The sequence below is a fragment of the Triticum dicoccoides genome, chromosome 4B, assembly GCF_002162155.2.
Source record: "Triticum dicoccoides isolate Atlit2015 ecotype Zavitan chromosome 4B, WEW_v2.0, whole genome shotgun sequence".
Taxonomy (NCBI): Eukaryota; Viridiplantae; Streptophyta; class Magnoliopsida; order Poales; family Poaceae; genus Triticum; species Triticum dicoccoides.
This window is the reverse complement of record NC_041387.1, coordinates 130,569,405-130,581,303: the sequence shown is the minus strand read 5'-3', so window position 1 is coordinate 130,581,303 and position 11,899 is coordinate 130,569,405. Positions and strand designations below refer to the sequence as shown.

The following is an 11,899-nucleotide window of genomic DNA, read 5'->3' as shown; positions in this document are numbered from 1 at the left end:
AGACCCATGGCCATAGTTTTAGTGGAGGCATCTTTCCAAGCAAGATAAATGTGTTGTGGTGAACAAATTACAGTTGAACAACGATTAAATTGCAATACATATATATTCATTCATGGCATAATCTTGCATAGGCATTACGTCCGTGATATGTAGACCGTTATACAACTGCATATATAACTAATAATACTCCACCTAAAGACCACTATCCAACATGCATCTCGAGGTATTGAGTTCATACAAACAAAGTACTACAATAAGTATGATGACATGATGTTGACAGTAAAACTATCATCCAAGTGTAATAAAGAAACCATCATTTTATCCTTGACAGCAAAAAAATGTGTCCTTTCCCTTTATGTCACTGGGATGGATCACTGCAAGATTGAACCCACTACTATACACAACTCCCACTAAAGAACTACCCATCAAACTTGGCCAAAGTAAACAAATAGATAGGAGAGCATATATGACTACTTAATTATGAAGCAAAGAAACTTCAAAAGATTTAACATTATTCAATGAACAATCTGATCATGAAGTGACAATTCATCATATCTAAACACAACACCAAATTACATCATATGGATCCCGATCATGTGCGGCAGCTGACAAGACTTTGTATTGAATCATATGAGAGAGAGAGAGAGAGAGAGAGAGAGAGAGAGAGAGAGAGAGAGAGAAGGATGCCATCTAGCTACTGCTATGGACCCAAGGTCCTAAAAGAACTACTCACACATGGTCATGGCGGAAGCAAGTTTGATGAAGATGGCACCAGTGATGGAACCCCCCTGCAACAGGGTGCCGAAAAAGGCCTCCAGATTGGATGCCCCGGAATAAAAACTTGCAGCAATGAAAAAAAATGGAAAAATGGTACCGAGGGTTCCGGGAAATATGAGATTTTATAGGCAAAAATAGGTGAGGGGCGATGCCTAGGGGGCCCAGACGGCCTCCCCACGCGGGTGGGCCCTAGGTCCCGCCGCTTGGCCGTCTGGGGCCTTAGGTGGCCCTTGACCCCTTTCTGGGTTTTCTGGATTCTTCTTCTCCCAAAAAATTCCACAAAAATCCTCAATTTATTTTGAGCTCTGTAAATATGGATTTTCTATAAACAAAAAACATGCAGAAAACAACAACTGGCTCAGTGCACTAAGTTAATAGGTTAGTCCAGAAAATGATATATATTGCTTTAAAAATAAAAAAATGATATTATAATAGCATGAAACAATAAAAAAATACATATGTTTGAGACGTAACATGCGTTAGGTCAGAAAGATGTGTTAGAGCGCAACAACTACAATGGACATGAAGTTGAGCTCAATTGCGGCCTGGCCTCACTGAAATGGAGGTCGTGGCGATGGCGGTGCTTGTCATTGGTCATGTGCGTGCTCTGAGAGGCTCTTGGGCGTGCCGAGGATGTCAACGAGGTTTGTCTCAGTGAGAGAGAGGGGGGAGGGAGAGAGGAAAGCGGGGCTAATGGCTCATCGACCTCATCATATTTTACCGGCAACAATGACAGCAGAGGAGACGACGACAAGCTCGATTGTGGCGGCCTGATAGAGATTCGGTGGGGTGGCAAATGGGAAAATGAGTGGAAGCCACAAGCTATTTAATGGGCGAGGAGTCACAGTTGATCGAGCATGGGAGAAAGCGAGTGGGCGAGGTTGTGTGCGGTTAGAGGTTGAAGACGACGTGGGCAAGCCCCATTGTACGGGAGAGAAAGAGAGGGAAGGAGTGCCAACCGTTGGATTAAAAGGAGATCGGACGACTGTGACCTGTTTAGGCCGTGTACTGATTCAAGATGAATGATGGGCCATATGCCGGTTTGGTCTGGGCGATGCGCTGTGTGCTATATAGGAATGGGCCACTCGGGCGGGATGGGCTTGGTTTAGGCTAGGCTAAGAATTTCTTTTTCTTTTTTCTATTTCCTATTTTAAAAATAATTAGATTTGAAAATCAATTTATTTCAATTTGGAAAATTCTACAAAAATACAATATAATATTAAGAGCATCAAAAGAATATTTCCAGCCCAAATATTAAATAAAATACATATAATACTTTTATAAACTGTATTTGGGGCATTATAATATTCCATAAAAATTAATTTAGGGTTCTAAATAATTCCCAAATATTTTTAATGTCCAAATGAAAACCAAATAAAATTCAAAGGCTTCAAATCCTAGTCAGAGCTAACTAAGCTCAAACAACACAAATATTTTTTATTTAATCCTATTTGAATAGTTATCATTCAAAATTTAGAATTTTGTGATGTTAGTTGTTACAATCCACAAGTATTGAACTAGCGATGGTTCACACAAACATGCCACATAAACACATGAATAAACCTATTTTTATTCATGTTGTACCAAATCATAGTGGTGTCAATGTAAGAATAAAAAGGTGATGAAATTATGAGGGCATGCTTCATCTATCTCATAGAGCACACAAGCATACACGAGCAAGTCTTATGTGTATTTAGTGAGATATTTCATGTTTATAACTCTTTTATCTCATAGCACCAATTTATTGAGTTGCGATGAAGACGAGGCCAAGTGGCATGTGCATACAGAGCTGGTTTAATTGTGGTAAGTGGATTTAAAATGTCATATCTCCATTCTTCCAAGCTAACTTATTAGGAATATTGAAATAACTAGAGCAACGAGAGAGGAGCCGCACAATTAAGAAGGTGTGGGACATCAAGTTTTAATGCATAAAATAACTTCCACCCCACATGATTCGAACTTGGGTTTGCCAAGGTGCACAACCGCGTTCTTTTCCACTGAGGTAGATGCCCATCCACACCGAAATAACCTCTCGGGTTGATTTTCTTCATGCGGCGTGATGAGTTTTTTGTGTGGTGTGGAGTCATGTAGCTAATTCATCGTGCAAATAGAAACCACGTTTTCAGTTGACGTAAAGGGAATTCATATGGAGTTGGATCACATCACAAAATGGGGCAATTCATGTCTCCGGATATGAAAACTGAAATATTGGAAACCGGAATTAAAGAGGATAATGTGGTTGCTCAGAATTTCAGCTCAACTTTATTTACGTATAAAAAACCGGCCGGCCAACTGTACTCCACGTAGTTCTTGGAAGACTTGTCCGTAAAGAAACGCAACGTCTGTCATGTATGGATGGATGACACTCCTAGTAGATCTTTCCTCTTTTTTTTTTGAGTCGTGATCTTTCCACCGTTCCTCGTGCCCATCTGTCTGTTCTTCTTCGATGGCACTTTCCACAAGTGGCGTCCGAGACCAGCCAGCAGCCACTAAAATACTCGGGGCCGAGCCCCCCAAAAACGAGAGGCCACCAGCTCACGGCAAAAATATCCCCGTGAAAAAATGACACAGCCAAAATCGCAGCAGAAATATCACGCCCAAAACACTTCAGGTTTCACCCACACGACACTCCACCCCAAAAAAGCACCCAACCGAAAACAAACCGGAGCAGTGGAGGAGGAGAAAAATATCTGCCAGCGCTCGTGGGTATTATCTGGCCCATTTCCACCCGTGCCTTCGATCCTCTCTCCCCCCACCCCCCGCGTGACGTGGCACGCAGGGCTGCAGATATTTTCATCCGTTCCCCTCTCCCCCTCTCCTCTCCCGACGGACGGCGACGACGAGATGTCCCCCGACGCCGACGCCGGGGAGCCGGCGGCCGCGGCGGCGGGGGCCGGAGGAGGGGCGGCGCGCGGGGTGATCCGCTGGGACGAGATCCTGCCGCGCCGCTCGCTCCGGGTGCTCCTCGTCGAGCACGACGACTCCACCCGCCAGGTCGTCACCGCGCTCCTCCGCAAGTGCGGGTACCGCGGTGAGCCAACTTCCTTCTTCTAGCTTAGCCGCGCTCGCGCTCGCGCGGCCAGCCGATTTTCCTGCTGCTGAATTGGGCTGTGTTTCTTCTCGGGAGGTGACGCCAGTGGCGGCGGTGGCGGACGGGATGAAGGCTTGGGAGGTCATGCGGGGCCGCGCGTACGCCTTCGACCTCGTGCTCACGGAGGTCAACATGCCCACGCTCTCCGGAATCGACCTGCTCTCCAGGATCGTCGCGGCTGACGAGTGCAAGAACATCCCCGTTATAAGTAAGACGCCGGCGTCCGACTAACGCTTCATATCAGCTTGAATTATCATCAGTGGCGTAAGGCTCAGGACGATCTGGCAAACGTACTCGATTTCGCTATCTAGCAGCTGCTTTAAGCAGGGGATTCAGCGCTATTTTTATATGCTAATTGCTTAACTGTGGTAGGCTGATTTTTGTGCGTGCCTATGGTACTGCTCCTGGATAACTGGAACTGAATTCAAATGGATTTGGCGATCTGCTTTAGTCCGGTGCCGGCTACCACTAGTCAGTGTCTGTCTCTGCTCTCAGTTGTAACTGGATTACCGTTGTCGTTGTCGGATTCTGCTCGAGTATCGCTATGGGTATGCTCCACGTGTCATGTTTCTGAATCTTTTTAATAGATTTGTCCTGTGCGGTATCTCTTGATGAATAAATTGGCAGCTTAATTTTGGTGCAATTTAGGGGATCAGAGCAAGTTTTTTGGCAGAATGACAATGGTAGTTATGAGTACTTTTTAAGTGAATTGTCGTTAAAAATATGTTTGATTGGGATTGAAGGTCTAACTTTACACGGGTACACTTTTAATAGGTAAGTGGATATTTTAAGGTCCTAATTAGGTACCCCCTCCAATCCATAATAAGTGTCGTGGTTTTACTTCAAATTTGAACTAAAACCACGACACTTATTACGGATCGGAGGGAGTAGCTTAATTGAGGAACCATACTATTTCATAATGTGCGCAACTGCCTATAAATGGATATTTTATTATGCTAATTGCTTAATTGTGGTTGGCTGATTTTCTTTTGTTGTCTATATGGTCACATATGGTACTGCTCCTGGATAATTGGAGCTAAGTTCATATGGATTTGGCGATCTGCTTTAGTCCCATGTCGGCTACTTTTAGTTAGTGTCTGTCTCTGCTCTCAGTTGTAACTGAATCACCGTTGTCATTGTCGGTTCACCTCGAGTATCGTTATGGGTATGCTTCACGTGTTGTGTTTCTGAATCTTTTTAACAGATTTGTCTTGTGCGGTATCTCTTGATTAATAAATTGCCAGCTTAATTTTGGTGCAATTTATGGGATCAGAGCAAGTTTTTTGGCAGAATGACAATGGTAGTTATGAGTACTTTGTAAGGCTGGGAATATCATATACTAGTATCATGCATATGATACTACTCCCTCCGTTTCAGTTTACAAGTCCTGCGCGTATACCTAGGTTGCCAATTTTATCAACAACAACAACAACAACAAAGCCTTTAGTCCCAAACAAGTTGGGGTAGGCTAGAGGTGAAACCCATAAGATCTCGCAACCAACTCATGGCTCTGGCACATGGATAGCAAGCTTCCACGCACCCCTGTCCATAGCTAATATAATCTATATAACACAATAATTATACCTTTTGAAAATAGAACATCTGAAGTTTATATTGTTATATTTTTTGTAATATATGACTTGTATTAGGTTGGTCAAATTGAGATCTAGGGGTACGCGCACACCCTGTAAACTGAGAAAGAGGGAGTAGTGTATGATACTACCTTCATAGTGCATAGTATACTAGATTAGTATCATATATGATCTTATTTATTGCCATGCATGACACGTAGTAACATAGCATTTATTATGATACTGTATCTACCTATGTTACTCTAACCCTCTCTCTCTTTCTTAATTGTCTGCCACATCGGCATGTTTACTAGTCCCGAGTGCATGATACTAGCTAAGATACCACCACTATGGCTAGCCTAAGCGAATTGATGTTAAAAATATGTTTGAGTGGGATTGAAGGTCTAACTTTACATGGGTACACTTTTAATAGGTAAATGGATATTTTGTGGTACACTTTTAAGAAGTACACTTATTATGGATCGGAGTAGCTTAATTGAGGAACCATATTATTTCATAGTGTGCCAACTGCCTATAAATGTATATCTTTTTAATGCTAATTGCTTAACTGTGGTAGGCTGATTTTTTTTTGTCTATGGTCACATATGGTACTGCTCCTGGATATTTGGAACTAAATTCAAATGGATTTGGGGGTCTGCTTCGGTCCCGTTAGTCGGTGTCCGTCTCTGCTCTCAGTTGTAACTGAATTACCGTTGTCGTTGTCGGATTCCATTCGAGTATCGCTATGGGTATGCTCCAAGTGTTGTGTTTCTGACTCTTTTTAACAGATTTGTCTTGTGCGGTATCTCTTGATGAATAAATTGGCAGCTTAATATTGGTGCAGTTTATGGGTTCGGAGCAAGTTTGTTGGCAAAATTGTAATGGTAGTTATGGCTACTTTTTAAGCGATTTGACGTTAAAAATATGTTTGATTGAGATTGAAGGTCTAACTTTACATTGGTGCAGTTTTAATAGGTAAATGGATATTTTAAGGTCCTAATTAGGTAGTTTAATTGAGGAACCATACTATTTCATAGTGTGCGTAACTGACTATAAATGAAGACCTCAAGTTTCCAGAAAAAAAGGTTGCTAATTTTGGAAATTAAATTAATAGTAGTTCAGTTCGCATGTTCGAAATAGCGGGAAGAGAGCAATCACATCGTTGCTAAGATGCTAAGTGATTATTATATATGATGCTATGGATATACATAAATACTCCCTCCGTCCCATAATGTAAGACGTTTTTTGAAGCGTCAAAAAACGTATTATATTATGGGACGGAGGGAGTAGATGCTATGTATCTATACTAAAATAACAAAAACGTCTCTAAGCGCTACACGTGAAAAATGCATGGTCCTGCTACACACTATGTGATGAGTGCATTCAGGGGAATGCAATCACTTTGCCCCTAATACGACAAACACGTAAGCAGCCAGGTGGCATAGCGGAGTGATGGACGTATTGCTGACGTTAGTAACGAAGTGTGTAACATGAGATGTCTTAAATTAGAATTCTCTTGGACTCGATATTCACTTCATTGGTTATCTGTGCAGTGATGTCATCCCAAGATTCCATTGGCACAGTGCTAAAGTGCATGCAGAATGGGGCAGTGGACTTCCTCGTGAAGCCAGTGAGGAAGAATGAGTTGCGTAACTTATGGCAACATGTGTGGAGGCGGCACTCGGTAAGTCCTCATTCAGGAAGTCTTTCCGAATGTTTTATTTTGCAGCCTGTGTTATGGGGAATGGATGATAGGGTAGCCTTCTTCAATTGTACTATTTGTTCTACATCTGTTAGTCATTTCTGGATACTTTTTTAATGCATTTTCCTTGAAAATATTATCAACTGTGTAATGTGCACTGATTTGGTTGTGCAAGATAACGAGTGCTATATTGTTGATGCAGTTGTATAAGCTTTTAGCAAATAGGAATATTTTTTGTTTATCCTAGCTTTCTGAGGTGTAACTAGGCCTTGCACATTCCATTTCAGATGAATAGCCAATTAAATGCATCAGAAAACAATGCAGCCAGCAACCATATAAGTGTGAATTCTGGTATCGGGTCAAAGACAGGAGAAAACAGCGACGAGGAAAGTGATGCTCAGGTGAGTAACTGAGCTGGCTTATACCTTATTTGTTTAACTGATATCAAAGTATGACTAGAATGGCACTTCTAACTCAGGTTGATAATGCCAAGCAAGTGAAATTGAAATCTGAAGCAAACAATGACACTGTTTTTTTATGTCTTTTTGTTTTTGTCACTACCAGTTAACTGTAGCCAGCACTTTTTACTGAAACCTTAGTTTATCATAACTGATCTTTAAAGTTCTGGTTACTCTTTTTAATTATTGGCGTTCTTCTGCACCTAAAATCCTATGGACATGCTTCTGACATGATTATCAGAGCTCTGGAAGCAAAAGGGAGACTGAAATTGAGAGTGTTGAGAAATTACCGGAGATTGCGACACATAATGGGGCAAGCTCATCCAGAGAACTAAAAATTCAGAATGGGCCTTTTGATAGAATGAACACAAAGGCACTTGCATTAAAGGGTACTGATGGTATGAAACCTACATATGCTTCTCTGTTATTTGATGTTCTTGTGCTCGGTTTATTGGCCATCTAGTGTCTAAATTGCACATCTAATAAGTGTGATTTTACCTGGTGTTGTGTAGATGCTCCAAGTGGAAATGCATGCGGCACCAGTAAGCTGCAAGTGTTTTCAGCTGAGAAGAATGTGTTTTCCAAGTATCTTCATGGCATTACTTCTGCAAAGGTTGCTGGACAGATAATGGACAACGCTATGAGGATTGCTGATGCAAGTTCATGTCGTCCAAGTGATCCTGGCAAAGATCTAATGGCTACTGGCCAACCAACAACTAGCAAAAAATGCAAATCTCCAGTCACAAAGAATAACGCTGTCAAGCCTGTCATGGAAAATACCCTTCATGAAAATTCAAAGGGTGCTGCGATCGGCCATCCCCAGTCTTGCCCCTCTCACTTGCTGGATGTCAACTTAGGAAAGCAACAACGTTCTGATGGTCATGTGAACCAAGAACTGAGGGATAAGGATAATTTTAATCACTCAAATTCTTCAGCCTTTTCAAGGTAGTTACATGTTCATTATTTTTAAATTTTGATCCAAATAATTTTGGCTTGGAATGGTCATTTATTTCATTGAGAACACTGTTTTCATATTTTAGACCCTGAGGTTGATATTAGCAATTGCTTGCACATATACCCTGAGCAACACTGGTTAGTTCTATTATGCATGCTCTCACATGCTTTGCAACATGACAGGTATGGTAATAAAAGAATAGAGCCATCAGCTAAGCAACTGTCTCTTCCCTCTGTCCACTTAACTCATCAAGAATCTGTTTATGACAAGAATGTTCAGTCTAGTGGAACTTTGCCCTCACATGAACACAATACATGCAAGATTACAATGCAAGCTCAGGCTCCTTTGGACAGTTGCACAGTGGGTCCTGCCATCCCGTCTTCAAGCAGTGCAAGAGAAGATGCTGGCACAAGCAGTTCCTCCCCTAGAAAGGACAATTTCGGTCATCCTCCGTATGGCTTTATACCTGTTCCACTTTCTGTTGGTGCTGCTATACCGTACCAGTACAGTGCAATTATGCCACCGATATACTACACACAGCCTCCTTTTATGCAATGTGATCCATCTGGCATCAACCAGATGGGAATTCAGCATGCATATCATTCTAGTTACCATCAAAATCTTGGTAAACCGTCAGAGATTGATGAACACAGACAGCTAGAAGAAAATCAGCGGTTGCATCATTCAAGACAAATTCTCCAAGAATCAGGAGAACCTATTGACTTGTTGAGAGCTCATGCAGAGCGCAATAACCAGACTGCTAGTTGTAGCCAGGATATCCGTGGATGGACTGTGAGCGGTGAAACTGATACAAACACCAACACAATAATTGCCCCAGAAAGCGGCAACGAGAGTGGCATCCAGAACTTTGGTTACAACGGACTGGATAGTGATCGGTCTCGTCGTGAAGCTGCCTTGATGAAATTCCGCATGAAAAGGAAAGATAGATGCTTCGAGAAGAAGGTATTCTGTTTGACAAACCTAAATAGTCTTCAAATTCACAAATCATGTATGCGCACTTATATATTCTTTTCCGCAAACACTTGGTTTTTCTTACAGTTATTCCCTTTTATCTGTTTACCTTTCGCTCTACAGGTCAGATATCACAGCAGGAAGAAGCTTGCGGAGCAAAGACCAAGAATCAAAGGGCAGTTTGTGAGCCAAAAACTCAAGTCAGCTACAACAACAGAAGATGCGGAAACAGACTAGTGATGTCCATGACTGTACTTTTGATACTTTGCTTCCCAGCCGAGGGAGGGGCGTTTAAAGTATAACTGGTAAGAGTGAAAGGCTGGCAAAAGTTTTCCTTCCAGGGTTAGCCTTTTGTACAAGTGTTCCGTGTACTCCATTGTCGGTTGTTTATTGACATGGTTTGCCTGTAAAGAGTGTCGAATTGAAAATCCTCTGGGGGGATAGGAAATCAATGCAGATATTCAGATTTTCCGTCACATGTTTGTGGTGTGTTACATCCTTACAGTAGCTCTAGATTATACTCCCTCCGTCCGAAAATACTTGTCATCAAAATGGACAAAAAAAAGATGTATCTAGAACTAAAATACATCTAGATACATCCCCTTTTATTCATTTTGATGACAAGTATTTCCGGACGGAGGGAGTAGTCAGTAAGCCTTGCTTCCTCACATGAGCATGCCCAATGTAATTATGCTTTCCCTTAGCTGTATTTCCTCCTCTATGTAAGATGATTGAAGGACATCCTGCCAACATTTTTCCTTTCATCTCAAACCCCTGTTTGAAAGGCGGGTTATCCTTTTCCCAGTTCTTGCTGTAATTCAACAGTTTCCTGTGGAACTGCTGCGGAACCTTTTGAGGCCATAATAGAGTAGCAACTCACCCGAGTTCTTTCTCCAACCAACCAGGCTTCTGCAGATGCTTTACCTGCCTTGCACTCTGCAAACCATTACACATGCACTTCTCAATCTACCAACCCTGGCACTCTTATCTTACAAAAGTTTCCTAGCACTTTTGAGCTCCATGAGACAAGGTATCAGTCACAAACATATATTACGGTGGCCGATTTCTTGAGACGGATCAATTGTTTGGTGCCAATCCAGGAGAGGAGCATCTTCTCTTTACACCCTGCTTCTCATATTCTCTCCCAGCTTGCACCTGAAGTTTCGCACATCTTCTCCTGCACTGCACTTCTTGGCTTATAAATCGGCAGCTCCGGCCCACAGGCAGCCGATCGCAGGAATCTCATTCCCCCACCGGCACCAAGCAAGCTCATGAGAGCAGTCTGTCAGGGTGGCAATGGAGGGACCAAGAGCGGTGGCGATGGTGGCGGTGATCGTCCTGGTGGCGTGTTGTGGTGCCCAGCTGGCTGTCGCCGGAGGTGATCAGGGCCAGCCGGCGGCGGGAGGGCCGGAGGCGAGCCTGCTGTGCATCAGCGAGTGCGGGACGTGCCCCACGGTGTGCACGTCGCCGCCGCCAGCTCCTCCTTCCCCGTCATCGTCATCGTCAACACCGTCTCCCTCGCCGTCATTGTCACCGTCAACACCGTCGCCTCCCTCGCCATCGACGTCGATCCTCCCGCTGTCCACGCCCCCACCGCCATATCTGACTCTGCTGCTCCCGCCGCCCCCGTCGTCATCGTCGACTGAGCCGCCCCCGTCCACGCCGTCGCCGACTCCACCGAAGAGCAGCGGCGGGTCTTCGTCGTCTTCCTCTCCCTCGGCTCCGTCCTCGCACGTCTCGTCGCCGCCGTCCCCGCCGTCGTCCTCGGCGAACCCGTACTACTACTTCTACCTCTCGGGGGGCAGCAGGAGCCGCGGCGCGTCAAGCGTCTACGCCGTCGTCATCGTCGCGCTGCTCCTGCCCGCCGTCACCTTTTGGAGGTGAGGTGTTGGGCTCCGTTGCGTCGCCGTGCCCATTCCGGTGAACTCTTCGTGTGTTTATAGTACACTACTGTCACTTCCTTTCCCTTTCCCTCGTCAGATTCAGAAGCTACCAGCACTTCCACTGTCTAGTAATTCCTTTTTTTTGTTGTAACTCTGTCTAGTAATTCGTTCCTGGTGTAATGGTACTGCTGATTATTAACTATTACAAGTGCATACAGTACTGTTTATTTTGGTCCTAATTAGTCCCTTTAGAGCATCTACAGCCGGACTTTGGAAATCCGACCCCTCAAACGCTCTCGCGTCCGCGGACACTAACCGATCAAGCCTCAAAACTCCAATCTCACAATCGAACACCTCAATTAGCATATCTCAAATTCTTACAAACCCATGCAACAACGTAAACGATGCTACATTGTTCGGATACTACAACATACCATCAGACTACCAAAATTTGATATGTTTGACTATGATGGAGAAAATCATCCATGGC

The 11,899-nt window shown here is 43.6% G+C and overlaps 2 protein-coding genes across 3 annotated transcripts; both read left to right on the top strand.

Annotated features, from left to right (window-relative positions):
• The first annotated feature begins 3,519 nt into the window (after nucleotides 1-3,519).
• On the top strand, nucleotides 3,520-10,002 carry LOC119295438 (two-component response regulator-like APRR3). 2 transcript variants are annotated; one of them, XM_037573856.1, is made up of 8 exons: nucleotides 3,520-3,808; nucleotides 3,915-4,076; nucleotides 6,993-7,123; nucleotides 7,429-7,542; nucleotides 7,841-7,997; nucleotides 8,112-8,544; nucleotides 8,737-9,517; nucleotides 9,650-10,002. In XM_037573856.1, exons 1-8 carry the CDS (start codon nucleotides 3,622-3,624, stop codon nucleotides 9,761-9,763), a joined length of 2,079 nt encoding a protein of 692 aa, XP_037429753.1. In that variant the 5' UTR covers nucleotides 3,520-3,621; the 3' UTR covers nucleotides 9,764-10,002. The 2 variants fall into 2 exon arrangements, with proteins under 2 accessions (XP_037429753.1, XP_037429754.1); XM_037573857.1 differs by lacking the exons at nucleotides 3,520-3,808; nucleotides 3,915-4,076 and adding an exon at nucleotides 5,705-6,188.
• A 523-nt stretch (nucleotides 10,003-10,525) lies between these two features.
• Nucleotides 10,526-11,644, top strand: LOC119295439 (proline-rich receptor-like protein kinase PERK2). Its single transcript, XM_037573858.1, has one exon. It carries the CDS (start codon nucleotides 10,823-10,825, stop codon nucleotides 11,408-11,410), a length of 588 nt encoding a protein of 195 aa, XP_037429755.1. The 5' UTR covers nucleotides 10,526-10,822; the 3' UTR covers nucleotides 11,411-11,644.
• The last annotated feature ends 255 nt before the right edge of the window (nucleotides 11,645-11,899 follow it).